Raw genomic sequence first — 17,397 nt, 5'->3', positions numbered from 1 at the left:
AAGTACAGTAAAAACAATAGCATTTTTTACCATTTAAAATAAATGTTTTCTATTTAAATATATTTTAAAATATAATTTATTCCTGTGGTTTCAAAGCTGAATTTTCACATGATCCTTCAGAAATCATTCTAATATTCTGATTTGCTGCTCAAAAAACATTTACTATTAATATTATGTTGAAAACAGCTGAGTGGATTTTTTTCAGGTTTCTTAGATAAATAGTAAAAGTTTGGAAGAACAGCATTATAACATTATAAATGTCTTTATCATCACTTTTGATCAATTTAAAGCATCCTTGCTAAATAAAAGTAACCGTTTTAAATATTGATAATAATAATCATAAAAATATTTCTTGAATAATAAATCAGCATCTTAGAATGATTTCTGTAGGATCGTGTGACTGGAGTAATGATGCTGAAAATTCAGCTTTGATCACACGAATAAATTATATTTTAAAGTATATTCAAATAGAAAGCAGTTATTTTAAATAGTAAAAATATTTTACAATATTACAGATTTCACTGTATTTCGGATTAAATAAATGCAGGCTTGGTGAGCAGACGAGACTTCTTTAAAAACATTATCTTACTGTTCAAATACTTTTGACTGGTAGTGTACATTTTAACATACTTATAAAACAGTGCGGCAATAACACTTTATAATAATATACAGTACTTAATTTAAACTAAATGTAATGTTTTGGAGACTTTTTAAAATATTATTTACAATTAAATTGAAATATAGTTTACATTTATATTGATGTAATTTACTAATTATTTCTAAAGTGTAGTGAATGTACTGACAAGCATTTATGGTCTACAATATATTTAAAACTCATTTCTATTGAACGTTGAATGTCATTTATTTAAAATCTATCTGTAATTATACTTTCATAAGGATGAAGTGACAATTAGTACATTTAAAATATGTGACTCTGCACCACAAAACCTTACGTCTTAAGTAGCATGGGTATATTTGTAGCAAAATATGCACTGTATGGGTCAAAATGATCAATTTGTCTTTTATGCCAAAAATCATTAGGAAATTAAGTAAAGATCATGTTCCATGAACATATTTTGTAAATTTCCTACCATAAATATATTAAAAAGTTATTTTTGATTAGTAATATGCATTGCTAAGAACTTAATTTGGACTATTTTAAAGGCGATTTTCTCAGTCTTTTGATTTATTTGCACTTTTAGATTCTAGATTTTCAAGTAGCTTTTGAACGGTAATGTTACAAAAGCTTTTTATTTCAGATAAATGCTGATCTTTGGCTCTTTCTATTAATCAAAGAATCCTGAAATACTATAAATATTGACAATTATAATAAAAATGTTTCTTGAGCAGCAAAACAGCATATTAGAATTATTTCTGAAGGATCATGTGACACTGAAAACTGTAGTAATTATGCTCAAAAAATCAGCTTTGATCACAGAAACAAATTTTAAATGTATATACATTTTAAAATATATTTAAATAGAAAGCAGTTATTTTAAATAGTAAAAAATAGTTCAAAATTTTACTGTTTTTGCTGCAGATAAATGCAGGCTTGGTGAGCCAAAGACGCATTAAGCAATTGATAATTGCATAGTCAAGTATATTACATATGATTTAATATGTTATGCAATGCTTCAAAATAAGCGTACCTCTTTAAAAGCACACGGAAAGATTATTAAAAGGTAAAAAGGTTTAATTTGGCATTATACAGTCCTAAAAAAGTTTCTCTTTAAGTCTTTTATTTTAATAATAAGTTATCTGCAAGTACAGTTTTTTAAATGCACTTTAAGATTTGAAGTACACTACTAAGTGCACATTCAATAGAGGTCAATCAGAACACTTCTTTTTCATAAGAGAACAGGGGGAACCATTAATATTTTGTTCAGCAGTGCATGCATTTTATTCTGTATGTTTAATAACGTTTAACTGTGTTGTTTACAGGCAAACCCATGAGTTTGAGGTGCTATCGCTGACAGACAGACTGACCTGCAGAGCAGACGGACGGGACGCACTCCTCAGTCACATGCTGCACATCATGAAGGTAAAACAATAAACCTGTCCAAGTGGATACACCTAGTGTGAGCTCTTTTTGCTAGTAAAGTGCACTGATGAGACGCTGCTGTGTGTAGATTGTGCTGGCGGGTGCCGTGGTGGACGAGGATCTGCTGGGCGTCTGTGCCGTGTCCAGAGCGTCCATAAGGGAGGGTGCAGCGCTGCAGTGTGCTGAAGTGTGGTGCACCCTACAGGACGGAGAGATGAGCATTCACACAACACAAGGATCCACAGACACAGTGACTCTGGACAGCCGGACACGCTGCCGTCAGTATCGACGCCCAAATTAAAACATTCAATACTGTCATAAAACTGAGTAACGTCAATTAAACTGATATATCTTCTCTATAGATCTGCAGCACTCTGAGAACTGCATCCTGCTGGAGTTTCCTGACAGGTCAGTGTCCTGTTGAAAGCATTATTTAGAAAAGAATAATGTTTGATATACTATCTTATAAACTTGCATATCGAAGTTTAGAGTCCATTTTGGGGTGGAAAAGCTTAGAGTAAATTGTAGATGATCAGTTTAGCACATGGTGCTGTTAACCCACACAAAAACATAAGACTGATTTTACTGATAATTATGACATGATGAAAGTACTGTAAATAACTATAGATAACAATAAATATGTTTTGTTCACTTAGGTATACTTTCAGCATAAAACTCTTAAACTGGTAGTTCACTGAGAGCATTTCAAATGTACTTTCATAAACTAAAAAGTGATCTATAACACAAGTAAATAACAGTACAGTTCACTTGTAGTATAGTTCACAGTTTAGTTGCAATGAAAATCTTAGATGTCAACTAGTTGTTCTCTAAATCTCCTACTGTTGCACTTGCACTTTTATAGTTTACTTTTATAGTAGGAGACTTAGAGAACAACTAGTTGACATCTAAGATTTTCTTTTATAAACTATAAAAGTGTCCCAATTCAGTCCCAAAAGGTAGTTAAATAGTGCACTTTCAAACAGTTTGTAATTGTTCAAACGATTTTTAATGTTTTTTAAAGAAGTCTCTTGTGCTCACCAAGCCTGCGTTTATTTGATCTAAATTACAGGAAAAATATTTTTTACCATTTAAAATAAGTGTTTTCTCTTTACATATATTTTAAAATGTAATTTTTTACATTAACATTTTTTAAAATGTAATTTTAGCATTGTATACATTTTTAAAATGTATACAATGCTACATTTTTTGCATCATTACTCCAGTCACATGACCCTTCAGAAATCCTTCTAATATTCTGATTCGCTGCTCAAAAAACATTTATTATTATTATGTTGAAAACAGCTGAGTAGAATTTTTTCAGGTTTCATTGTTGAATAGAAAGTTCAGAAGAACAGCATTTCTCTGAAACATAAATCTTTTGTAACATTTGTAACAAATGTCTTTTTTTATCACTTTTGACTCTAAGCTTTTGAATGGTATAGTGTGTAATGTTACAAAAGCTTTTTATTTCAGATAAATGCTGATCTTTGGATCTTTCTGTTAATTAAATAATTTTGAAAAAAATGTACTCAACTGTCTTAAATGTTGATAATAATAAAAATCAGAAATGTTTCTTGAGCAGCAAATGAGCATATTAGAATGATTTCTGAAGGATCATGTGACTGGAGTAATGATGCTGAAAATTCAGCTTTGAAATCACAGGAATAAATTACATTTTAAAATATATTCAAATAGATTTTAAATAGTCAAAATCGTACAGTTTTCCTGTATTTTAGATTAAATAAATGCAGGCTTGGTGAGCCAAAGAGACATTAAAAATCTTGCTCTTCAAAAGCTTTTGACTGGTAGTGTCTTACTATCAGAGTTGGGTAGTAACTGATTACATATAATATAGATTATGTCATCAGATTCCAAAAATAAAGTGCATGTAATTAATTATTTTAAACAAAGGTTAAAACAAGTTACATAAGAACTAATCTAAAAAACTAGTCAGAATACATTATCTAAAATGAGTAACCTAGATTACGTTACTAACTGTAGTTCTCATCATGTAATCTGTAATCAGTAACAGACTACAATTTGCAAGTAATCCACTCAGCTTTGTTTACTACATAAAGTATACTTGGAAAACATACTTGAACTTTACTTAAAATTAGTTAATTACAAAGTAAACAACTCACCCATTCAGGTTATATCGCTTTCTGTCACAGAGGAGTCAAAATTGGATCTATAAGTGAGGCGGTTTTTAGTATTTGGTGAAATTAAAGATAGATCTCTGTGACCAGCAGTAGTGTTTAATGTACAGCTGACAGTGTTGTGGAAAGTTACTTTTAAAAGTAATGCATTACAATATTGACTTACTTCCTAAAACTTATTTAATTACGTTACTTTGTTACTTTTTATGGAAAAAAATGCGTTACATGACTTTTGTGTTACTTTTTAAATCTGGGCAGGGCTTGCTTGTTTGTTTTTAATAAAAAGTTCTATTTTTGGCAAATGTAAAAGCCCTTTCACACCAAAAGCCTCAGGCTGAAGGAAAAATAAATTCACGTTTGTGCAGAAGAAAGAAACACTTCAGCAATTAAAAAATGTTAGTTTCATTTTGAGTCATTTTTGCTTATTAGTATTTTTGCATTGGATCATCAAAGGTCAAAAGCAAAGGTACTGGGTAATAAAATGGGATTACATAAAAGATAATTGTATTATTTAGCATATTTAATTATTGCTGGTTATTCTGTGTTGCATTTGAGTTTTGAGGAATACTGAATCTGATTTTTTTTTTGTAAGTGAGATTAATTAATGCATGTTCATATTTATTCTAGAATTATTCTCGAAGTAACAGGTGTTACTTATTTGGAAAAGTAACTTTTCTTGAAAATTAATAATCCGAGTAATCTGATTTTCATAACTTGCTTTACTTGTAATGTGTTACACCCAACTCTGACAGCTGAACATCACAAGTTTATACATCTAAAAGCTTTCCATTAATGTACGGTTTGTTAGGTTTGTGTAGAGGCCCAGAGACAACTATTTGAAAACCTGGAATCTAAGGATGCAAATAAATCTAAATATTAAGAAAAGTTGTCCAAATGAAGTTCTTAGCAATGCATATTACTAATCAAAAATTAGTTTTTGATATATTGACAGTAGGAAATGTACAAAATATCATCATGAAACATGATCTTTACTTAATATCCTAATGATTTTTAGCATAAAAGATATTGATAATTTGACCCATACACACAGCGTGTATATTTTACTGTCATTTCTGGTTTACCTCACTAATGATCGTCTGTGTGTGTTTGGTGCAGGACGTTACACATGCAGTTCGAGCTGGAGCGCAGCTGTCTCCGGTGGCATGAACTCGTGCAGAGGGCCATGAGCTCGACCACAGACGGACAACAGCGTGCGGGATCCGTGCCCTGCTCTATAGACAGGTGTATATCTCACATCACACAGTACGGTGAGTCACAAAAGCACTGAATACATGCAACTGTCATATTACTTCAATATAGTAAAACCTCAGTGCCTTATTGCTTATATAAAAAGGTCAGCTGTTTGTGACAAAGAAGCGTGCTTAATTGTAATCAAAATGCACTTTAGTGTAGTCTTTAACCCTTGTGCATTGTTTCAATTTACAACCTTTCGTTATGTTTCGTGGCTGAAAACAGCCACTACATTAAACTGCTGTAAAAATGTATCAGATAAATATTTTTTTCTAATTTTTTTGCATAAATCTATTAATCAACCTCAGTCCTGCTCAAAAATACTAAATGTTTAAAAAAAAAATCAGGATTTTAACTCTTTAATTGCCAAATTCCTAAATGATGTCACTGATTTTGGAAAAAAAAAAAAAAACACAAAATTACTAATTTTCAATATAAAAGGTAATTGTGGCCTGGATTTTTTTTTTTACCTTTTTAACAATCTTGGACATGTGAAAGATTAGTAAGAACACTGGCTTTCATGCATTGTTAGCTTTGGCGCAGCATCAGATTTTCTTTTTTTTCTCCCTCATTTATTGTTTGTGGCTGTTTTTGCCCCATTGACTTCCATTATAACCACATTTTTTGATTGCAAAGCCATGACACCATATAATGCTGAATTCTTGATTGTTTGTGGTTTTCCCTGTTGGGAAGGGGTCAAATTTGTAAATTGTACTGTTGATTATCAGGTGGCCCCATTAACCCTTTAGATAGGCCTTTGCAAAAAAAAGCTTAGTTTTACATAGAGTTCTATGGAGTATAACGGCATATTATAGTGTGCGTGTATGTATGTGTGTGTGAGCGTGTGTGAGTGTGTGAAAGTGTGTGCGAGTGTATGAGAGTGTGTGTGAGTGTCTGTGAGTGTGAGAGAGACCTCTGTGCACCTTGATACATCTCAGAAAATCAAAAAAAAGCACCTCCGCTCTCAGAACTATATGGTAAACAAATACATAAATATACTTTCTTTATTTTTGTTTACTCCATGTCGTTCTGAGAGCTGAGGTGCTTATTTAGATTTTCTCAGGGGTATCAAGGTGCACAAAGGTCTCTCTCACACTTTCACACACTTTCACTCACTTTCACACACTCAAACACACTTAGACACACATACACACACACACACACACTATAATATGCCGTTAAAGTATGTTTAAAAAATACTTTAACACTTTAGTTTAGGCACCACTTCTCACTATTAACTAGTTGCTTATAAGTATGTATATTACTAGCATATTGGCTGTTTATAAAGCACATATTAAGTCCCTATTCTGCATATTTTATATTTCTTAATCCACCCTATACCTAAACTTAACAACTAGCTTATTAACTATTAATAAGCAGCAAATTAGGAGTTTAATGAGGCAAAAGTCATAGTTAATAGTGTGAATTTGCGTGATCAAATACTATACTTCTGGATCATTTATTGTAAATGACATAAAAGGCCACTTAAGTGTAATTAAAGAGAGCAAGCTTTGATTGATTAAAATAGGGCTGCACCAGATTCATATTCGTTCGGTGGGTTGGCATTCGATTTTAAATTTTGAGATTCGAATATTCGTTTTTTTCCATACACCTTGCATCCCCCGCGAAACGGTTCTCATTCGCGCTTAAATATGAATGAAGAAGATCAGACTGCTGCGCCACTGACAGAGAGACAGCAAAAAAAAAGGAGAGAGAGAGATTGAGTAATATTTGAGAGACACTATAAAGTACAGTCGGGCCCACTTCAATTAAACGCCTCCGCGTTCAAATGCACGCAGTAGGCTAAAGCTGACCGCAAAGCCCCAGCAAAAATAATTACCATGAATGTTTCGGGGGAAAAAGTAAGGGAGATATTTGAATTATTTATTAATAAACTAGTATTTGATACAAAGATGAAGTTGACGATCCTGACTTGCCATTTTCTCATTGGACGCGCCTTTAATACCTAAATGCATATTTATGGATTAGGCCTATAGCTAATGAAAGAGTTTTGTTTTCGATTTGAATTATTTAAAAAAAAATTTTACAGTTTCTGATGATATATTAGTCTTAACTTTATGAGCAAAAATGAAGTTTCACATAGCGATGGCGCTTCCATGTTCTGCAGCTTTACTGTGTCCGCATAAACGATCGGATATGCGCCTAATATAGCACACTTTTATCTAGGTTAAACAATTCAACTAATATTGTGATATACTTTAAGTTTTTTATATCTATGGATTTTAATTGAAATCGTGATGACTTGGTTGTTACTTTAAAAAAACAAAAACTTAAATTTAACAAATAAAAAGTGTTCCAAATATATTTCTACATTACCTTTATAACTTAAACGAAAATAAATGTAATCGCTTTGCTATTAAAAACAGCAGCTGTGCAATGGGGAAGAGAAAGAGAAAAAAGACCGGTTTCAGTCAGACTCGGGCCAGTAATTCTGATGAGCTGTCGGAGAAGGTCCGGACGAGGTTGTAGGAATTTTTGCAACGAATGTTTGTTTAATAGCATATTTAACATTCTTATTTAGGCTAGTTTCATATTTAAATGTATTTATTTATTTGATTTTTTTTTTTTTTTTTTTTTTTGCGTTTTGTAGGCTGCTTGTTCACTGACGGAAGTGCTCAAATAAACACGCACGTTTGTTAATAATGTTTGAGCCTCATTTATTTTGGGTTTCAAAATAATATACATAGGCTATGTATTGTGTATATATAGGCTTATATATAAACGTTATACGGCACAAACGTTATATATGTAATGTTTATATATTTATTTATTAATAATTTAGATATAAATAATTTATTTATATATAAACACCGCGCCATTTTTTTTCTTTCTTCTTTTATTTAAATAGCCTACCCTTTACGGTGTCAGTAATTACTGTGCTGCTAATTTCTGATTTGGGAGTGATTTGTTTGTTAAAAAAATGTTAGGCTACCTTATTAAAAGTGTTGCTCTTAACAGACCTGTGTGTTTTTGTATCACTAGCGCGGTGTCCGTTCATGAAGAATAAGCTCTGCCTGCGTGAGATAAAAATAGTTTGGATGAACTGTTCTCGACATAATAAAAATGCAAACAGAAAGACATACAGAGATTCCTGCGTTTATTAGAGAGAAGAATATGTTCAGCCCCTCCCACCGAAGCTTCGAATATTCGATGTTGATTACTACCGAAGCTTCGAATATTCGGTGTTGATTACTACCGAAGCTTCGAATATTCGATGTTGATTACTACCGAAGCTTCGAATATTCGATGTTGATTACTACCGAAGCTTCGAATATTCGATGTTGATTACTACCGAAGCTTCGAATATTCGGTGTTGATTACTACCGAAGCTTCGAATATTCGGTGTTGATTACTACCGAAGCTTCGAATATTCGATGTTGATTACTACCGAAGCTTCGAATATTCGATGTTGATTACTACCGAAGCTTCGAATATTCGATGTTGATTACTACCGAAGCTTCGAATATTCGGTGTTGATTACTACCGAAGCTTCGAATATTCGATGTTGATTACTACCGAAGCTTCGAATATTCGGTGTTGATTACTACCGAAGCTTCGAATATTCGATGTTGATTACTACCGAAGCTTCGAATATTCGATGTTGATTACTACCGAAGCTTCGAATATTCGGTGTTGATTACTACCGAAGCTTCGAATATTCGGTGTTGATTACTACCGAAGCTTCGAATATTCGATGTTGATTACCACCGAAGCTTCGAATATTCGATGTTGATTACTACCGAAGCTTCGAATATTCGATGTTGATTACCACCGAAGCTTCGAATATTCGATGTTGATTACTACCGAAGCTTCGAATATTCGATGTTGATTACTACCGAAGCTTCGAATATTCGATGTTGATTACTACCGAAGCTTCGAATATTCGATGTTGATTACTACCGAAGCTTCGAATATTCGGTGTTGATTACTACCGAAGCTTCGAATATTCGATGTTGATTACTACCGAAGCTTCGAATATTCGGTGTTGATTACTACCGAAGCTTCGAATATTCGATGTTGATTACTACCGAAGCTTCGAATATTCGGTGTTGATTACTACCGAAGCTTCGAATATTCGATGTTGATTACTACCGAAGCTTCGAATATTCGATGTTGATTACTACCGAAGCTTCGAATATTCGATGTTGATTACTACCGAAGCTTCGAATATTCGGTGTTGATTACTACCGAAGCTTCGAATATTCGGTGTTGATTACTACCGAAGCTTCGAATATTCGGTGTTGATTACTACCGAAGCTTCGAATATTCGGTGTTGATTACTACCGAAGCTTCGAATATTCGATGTTGATTACCACCGAAGCTTCGAATATTCGATGTTGATTACTACCGAAGCTTCGAATATTCGATGTTGATTACCACCGAAGCTTCGAATATTCGATGTTGATTACTACCGAAGCTTCGAATATTCGATGTTGATTACCACCGAAGCTTCGAATATTCGATGTTGATTACTACCGAAGCTTCGAATATTCGATGTTGATTACTACTGAAGCTTCGAATATTCGATGTTGATTACTACTGAAGCTTCGAATATTCGGTGTTGATTACTACCGAAGCTTCGAATATTCGGTGTTGATTACTACCGAAGCTTCGAATATTCGATGTTGATTACCACCGAAGCTTCGAATATTCGATGTTGATTACTACCGAAGCTTCGAATATTCGATGTTGATTACTACCGAAGCTTCGAATATTCGATGTTGATTACTACCGAAGCTTATTCGGACCAGCCCTAGATTACATTGATAATTGCAAACATTTTTGTATGTTTTTTTTTTTAAATGTTAGGTTTTAATATGCAAATGAGCCATTATTTAATAAAATATGTGCTAATTTGCATACATTTTTAATAGAAAAATCTAAATACTGGATGAAGTCAGAAAGTCAGTTTCAAAATTGTTGTTTAATTTTTTTGACGTATTAGAGTCAAATGTTTTTACAGAAGGACTTTTCGGTCTCATTTTATCACTCTATAATTTAGAAAATACTAAATACAGACAGAAAACAATATGTTTTTGCAATTTTGGGGGGAATAAAATAAATATAATCAAGCAAATTCTATATGAACAAATCCCTCTGTAAAAACCTTCAGGATATAGTCAGGAATAAAAATGTAAAGTTTGGTGTGTGTAAGTGCTGTTTAACATAATGCTGCAACAAAACAAAATGTGATGAAAATGAAGGGGTATGAATACTTTCGCAAGGCACTGTATGTGTCAAACTTTAAAGTGGATGCTGACTGGTCAGTCCATCTAAAAATATACACTACAGTGACATCTATGACCAATGTTTAGTCAATTTTTATCTAAAGGAAAGACTGCATTTCATAAATTTACTTCATGGAATAATGTTTAATTGAAATGTTTGTCCTCTGTATTTTTGTCTTGTAATATGTAGTCCCTAATGAAAAACAAGTATACTTTGGCATACTTTCATAAAGAGTACTTATTACAATAAAAATATCATTTAAAACAATATACTTCATGTTTTTGCATGTTATTTACTAATAAATGAAAATGTACTTAAGGCGAGACACTGCAGGTGAATAGGGGTAAAACAATAACTAATAGTTATCAGCTTACTTACCAAGCTGATTGACTGCATTGATAATTGCAAACATTTTTTGTATTACAAGTTTTATAAAGTGTTAGGTTTAAATATGCAAATGAGACATTATTTAATGAAATATGCGCTCATTTGCATACATTTCTAGTACAAAAATTTAAACACTGGATGAAGTCAGTTTCAAATTCTTGTTTAATTTTTTTTGACATATTAGAATCAAATATTTTTACAGAGGGAATTTTGGGTTTTCATTTTGTCATGCCATAATAACTTCGAACAGACAGAAAATTATATATATATATTTTGTACAAATTTGGGGGGAATAAAATGTATAAAATCAAGCATATATATGAACAAATTCCTTTGTAAAAAACCTTCAGGATATAGACAGAAATAAAAATATCAAGTTTGGTGTGTGTAAGCGCTACTGAAGTGGAGATTTATGGCTCAGTGTAGGAGAAAAAACTCATTTTGAGAAAACAGCTTTTAATAATATGTATTGTAATTGAAATCTTTTGACACAAATAGATAAAGTGCTATAAAAGAAACACTTACACTTAACAGTGTCTTTTGGGTGTTTTCTTTCCACTAGCAGGTCCAAACATTTCCAAAATGTGAAGAAAAAATGAAGGGGTATGAATACTTTTGCAAGGCACTGTATACTAGAAGTGTCTCATTTTGATAAAAAAACACCAAATGGAAGTATGTTTTAAAGAGGAATGTTTTATTTGTTTCAGGGTTGAAGGTGGAGGGTTTGTATCGGCGCTGTGGTATCGCTCCTCAGATCAGTAAGCTGGTTGATGCTCTAAGCGTTTCTCCCAAAGAAACTGTTTTGGAAACAGATGAGCTCTCCATCCTGGACGTTTCAGGAGCTCTGAAACAGATCTTACGGAAGGGCTTTGAGATCATACCGAACACACACAGGCCACACTGGATGAAAGCCGCCGGTACGTTTGTTCTCAGCCATCATTACTCTAACAAACTCTAAAATAATCCTTTTACTGCTTCTATCAGATGCCTAAGTGCATAAAGTTTTCTCAAATGCTCTCTGAACATGGCCATATTGCTCTGAGATATTTCTGAGATGCTTCAAGCTCAAGCTTTTCCTTAAATACTCTACATGGCCTTAAAGGAGAAGTTCACCACCAGAACAAAAATGAACAGATAATGTACTCACCCTCTTGTCATCCAAGATGATCATGTTTATCTTTCTTGTGTCGTAAAGAAATTGTTTTTTGAGGAAGACATTTCAGGATTTCTCTTTTTGCCTTTGTAGTGGACATTATATTTTAGTGAGTTTCTATGAGATCTCACATGTCACAGTTTTAAGCACATTCAAGGCTTTTTAGAGATGCCAAATGTTTGGAAACCCTCAACTAGGTTTTTAAAGATGGCTAAAATTCAGTGTACATCCTTATGGAAATATGATAATATTTTGTAATTGTCATTCAAATATGAATTATTTTCAAATTGTTTATCATCAAGCAACATCTCAGGAAAATGTTATGGGTTTTCAAATCCAAACATGACTTCATTTCATACATGTCCACTGTATGAAATCATTTTTATTATACGTTTTGGGAGACATAACAATTGAAGAGGAAAATAAATCAAATGTGACCCTGGACCACAAAACCAGTCTTAAGTCGCTGGGGTATGTTTGTAGCAATAGCCAAAAATACATTGCATGGGTCAAAATTATTGTTTTTTCTTTTATGCCAAAAATCATTAGGAAATTAAGTAAAGATCATGTTCCATTAAGATTTTTTGTAAAATTCCTACTATAAATATATCAAAATGTAATTTTTGATTAGTAAAATGCATTGTTAAGAACTTAATTTGGACAACTTTAAAGGTGATTTTCTCAGTATTTAGATTTTTTGCACCCTCAGATTCCAGATTTTCAAATAGATGTATCTCGGCCAAATATTGTCCTACCCTAACAAACCATACATCAATAGAAAGCTTATTTATTGAGCTTTCATATGATGTATACATCTCAGTTTTGTAAAATTTTACCTTATGACTGGTTTTGTGGTCCAGGGTCACATATATCAATATTTTTATGAAACAGGAGATATTATTATGAAAGCATCCTGTCCCAACAAATTAGCTACAGTGTATAGTCACACTGTGTTTAATGGGAAACCAGTTTACACACACAATGCATGAAACAAAATGGTATATCAAATCATTTTTGTTATTATGTTTTATAACATAGTTGAAAATCATCTTTAAACAAAGTTTGGTATAAACCTAAAAATCGATTGGTAATTTAAAAAAAATGTCTATTCATGCCATTTTATTTATTTATTTATTGAAAAACTGAGTCCTATTGTCCTCTACAGAGGACATATGAATAAAATATAATTTTTTAAAAAATGCCAATTTTCCATTTTGTCTAATGCTTTTACCTATGTAATGGCATGAAAAATACCAAATTCCCAAATCTTTTTTTTTTTTTTTTGGCTCTCAAGAGGATATAGTGGACTTCTATGGTGCCTGTAAGTTTGAACTTCCAAAATGCAGTTTAAATGCAGCTTCAAAGAAAGAAGAGAAAGAAGGGTGTTATCTAGCATAGCAATCAGTTATTTTCTAAAAAAAACTAACATTTATATACTTTTTAACATCAAACACTCATCTTGTCTGGCTCTGCGTGAACTCTGTGTATTCCAGTTCAAGACAGTTAGGGTATGTCCAAAAACTCATTTTCTCCTCCAACTTCAAAATCGTCCTACATCGCTGCAGAAGTCGTTCACTCCTAGTGTTTACAAAATGAACATGCAAAGAAGATCAAACAAAACAAAAAAAAAAAAAAAGTAAAAAGTTGGATAAGGTTTAAAGTTGGAGGAGAAAATAAGACGGCAGTTTTTTGACGTACCCTAACTCTATTGACCTGGAATACACAGAGTTCACACAGAGCTAGACAAGATGAGCATTTGAGGTTAAAATGTATATAAATTGTAATTGTTTTAAGAAAACGACGAATAGTTTCGCTATATAAGACCTTTATTCCTCGGCTGGGATCATTTAGAGCCCTTTGAAGCTGCATTTAAACTGTATTTTGGAAGTTCAAACTCGGGGCACCGTAGAAGTCCACGATATGGAGAGAAATCCTGAAATGTTTTGCTTAAAAAACATTATTTCTTTACGACTTTCTTTTAAGAAAGAAAGACATGAACATCTTGGATGACAAGAGGCTGAGTAAATCATCTCTAAATTTTTGTTCTGGAAGTGAACTACTCCTTTAAAGAATTGTCCCGCATGCATAAATGATCTGTTCAAAGTAAAGACTGTTGTGTATTGATATGCAGTTGTCTCCACAGGTGTGTCCAATGAAAAACGGAGACTGCAGGCGTACCGCAAACTGCTTAAACAGCTTCCTCCAGACAACCGGGCAACTCTTTCTGCTTTGTGTGGACACCTGCATGTGTAAGACTACAGTATATACAGCAAGAAATACAAATACAGACTTATTAGCATGCAATATGTAGCTGTGAATGTAAGACGAAAAAGAGTTTAAGCATAAAAACAATAAGTGATTCAAAAGTTCAAAGATTCAAAGTTTTCTGTTTAAGGGGAGACACTGCAGGCAAAAATGCACCCTTTTTTCATGCATCTGCAAAAGTGTTTTTTTAGACTAATGGAAAGGAAACATCCAAAAGACACTTTATCTATTTGTGTCAATAGATTTCAATTACAATGCATATTTTTAAAGGCCATTTTCTCAAAATGAGTTTTTTCTCCTACACTGAGCCATAAATCTCCACTTCAGTAGCACTGTAGCACACCAAACTTTACATTTGTATTCCTGTCTATATCCTGAAGGTTTTTACAGAGGGATTCGTTCAGATATAATTTGCTTGATTTTATACATTTTATTCCTCAAAAAATGGTAAAAAAAAAGTGTTTTCTGTTAAGTTTTTCTGAATTATAGAGTGACAAAATGAGACCCAAAATATCCCCTCTGTAAAAACTTTTGACTCTAATATGTTAAAGAAATATGCCTCATTTGCATATTTAAACGTAACATTTTAGAAAACACTGCAGTGTCTCAGTGCCTTAATTTAATAGCATTTTTGTTTTTCTGAGCAAAAATAAATATCATACATTTTTTCCTAATTTACAGAAGATGTCATTCAGTGTAACTATCTTGTCAGGTATATTTACAACAAAAATCAATTTATGACATATTAAAAGTAGAGATGCACCAATTGCAACTTTCTTGGCCGATTCCAGTTTCAGATTTTTCAGGAAGTGTGTTTTTTAAAGAACTGTAATGAAAGCATATACAGAAATATTTTCTTCAATACTTTTTTTTTATTTTATAACAAAATAAATTAATAAACATTACAGGATCTTCTGACAATAAAATAACTTTAACAAAATGAAGTGCTCTGCGCCTTGAAAATATTAGAAATAATATATAACTAACGGAATAGGCTTACTAACAAAAATCTACTTTTCTTCTATGAATTTTACTACGGAAGAATTTTTTAAACATTAATTACAGGATCGTCTCACAACAATAACTTTAATAACAAAAAAATGCACTTTTCTTCAAACAGGTAGAAATAACATTGCTAGAACTAAATGCTATTACTTGAGCAAATTTTTCTTGATAAACAGAAGCATTTCTGCCTCGTCACCAGTTAATCCAGCGGTTCTCAATTCCAGTCCTACACTTTTAAAATGTGCCACTATCCTAGGTTTTGCCCATTTGCCAGATTGTTTTACTCCATTTAAACAAGTAAATTTAATATGCTGCCTTATTCTTTTATATATTTTAATATGTGCAAATCAGAATAAGCATTTTTACGTAAATAATGTTACACTGAACATCATTTCAACCAAATTTTGACATTTTATTCTCCAAAAACTTATTTGGAACCTTAAAAGTAGACACTTTACTTGCATTTAATGTGCTTTCTATGGACATAAAATCACTTTTGCACATTTTTCTTAACATACCTTTACAAATCTCAGTAATTCTGAATGTCCAAATCTGACATATTAACACTTTTTTCTTATTTGTTATTAAAAGTCTCTTTTGCTCAGCATGCTGCGTGTTTTACTTCTATATTGTTTAATTGCATTTATTCTTTGGATGGTTCTGTTTAACGCAGCCATGTGTCTCTATCTGCTCTCTCAGTGTTCAGATGCACAGTCAGGAGAACCTCATGACGGCTCATAATCTGGCCGTCATATTTGTGGTCACGCTGTTCCAGGAGCTCGCCATGAACCCAACCTTGGTAAAACTCACCAAAGAGCTGATCGTATATCACACAGAGATCTTCATGGTGAGCCTGCACTTATACAACTAACTCTCTGGTTGTGTTCCGATTCCAGTCTCACCAAAAATGACTGGACTCCAAACGACTGCATCTAAATCTGTCATTATGCTATATTATCACCTAATATTGGATAAAACATTTTTGTCAACTTGTTTTCTTTCATTTAGGACTGGTTTTGTGTTTCTATTGGCATCTAATTAATTGTAGCCCTCATTAATCAAAAAGTAGGCACCTAATTTTTAAAAAAATTTTTTTTTTTTTATGAATAATTTTCACAATATGAGATCAAAAATTATAAACATTTGCACTGTTCATCACACTAGTGTGCTTTAATGTTTAATCAGAAAGTTTGCTTTTAAATGCCTTTATTTTGGACAAAATTGCAAAAAGTCACACTTGAGGCGTTCCCGGTCAAAAATGACCCGACTCCAAACAATTGCTTATAAATCTCAAATTTTTCTATATTATCACCAAATACTGGATTCAATCCTTTTGTCAACTTGTTTTCTTTCATTTAGGACTGGTTTTGTGTTTCTATTTGCATCTGATTAATCGCATGCCTCATTAATCAAAAAAAAAAAAAAAAAAAAACTGTAAATAAAGCATTTTCTATGAATAATTTTTACAAAATGAGATAAAAAATTAAAAATTTCTCACACTAGTGTGCTTTAATGTTTAATCAGAAAGTTTGCTTTTAAATGCCTTTATTTTGGACAAAATTGCAAAAAGTCACACTGGAGGCGTTCCCGGTCAAAAATGACCCGACTCCAAACAATTGCTTATAAATCTCTCATTATGCTATATTATCACCAAATATTGGATTAAATCTTTTTGTCAACTTGTTTTCTTTCATTTAGGACTGGTTTTGTGTTTCTATTTGCATCTGATTAATCGCACGCCTCATTAATAATAAAAAATAAAAATAAATTCAGTAAAAAAAGCATTTTCTATGAATAATTTTTTACAAAATGAGATAAAAAAATGACAATTTCTCACACTAATGTGCTTTAATGTTTAATCAAGAAGTTTGCTTTTAAATACTTTAATT

The 17,397-nt window shown here is 32.3% G+C and overlaps 1 protein-coding gene across 1 annotated transcript in view; it reads left to right on the top strand.

The window, feature by feature from the left end:
* LOC141291965 (arf-GAP with Rho-GAP domain, ANK repeat and PH domain-containing protein 1) overlaps positions 1–17,397 on the top strand; it is a 49,853-nt gene that overhangs the window by 29,141 nt on the left and 3,315 nt on the right. Inside the window, exons 20-26 of the mRNA XM_073823954.1 lie at positions 1,942–2,041; positions 2,130–2,319; positions 2,404–2,449; positions 5,314–5,465; positions 11,793–12,002; positions 14,382–14,487; positions 16,208–16,355. Coding sequence (XP_073680055.1) covers positions 1,942–2,041; positions 2,130–2,319; positions 2,404–2,449; positions 5,314–5,465; positions 11,793–12,002; positions 14,382–14,487; positions 16,208–16,355 — 952 coding nt within the window. The remainder of the gene's footprint in view (positions 1–1,941; positions 2,042–2,129; positions 2,320–2,403; positions 2,450–5,313; positions 5,466–11,792; positions 12,003–14,381; positions 14,488–16,207; positions 16,356–17,397) is intronic.

Source organism: Garra rufa, chromosome 19, assembly GCF_049309525.1.
Source record: "Garra rufa chromosome 19, GarRuf1.0, whole genome shotgun sequence".
Classification (NCBI taxonomy): domain Eukaryota; kingdom Metazoa; phylum Chordata; class Actinopteri; order Cypriniformes; family Cyprinidae; genus Garra; species Garra rufa.
The sequence above is the reverse complement of the archived record's forward strand: the minus strand, read 5'-3'. Positions and strand labels throughout refer to the sequence as shown.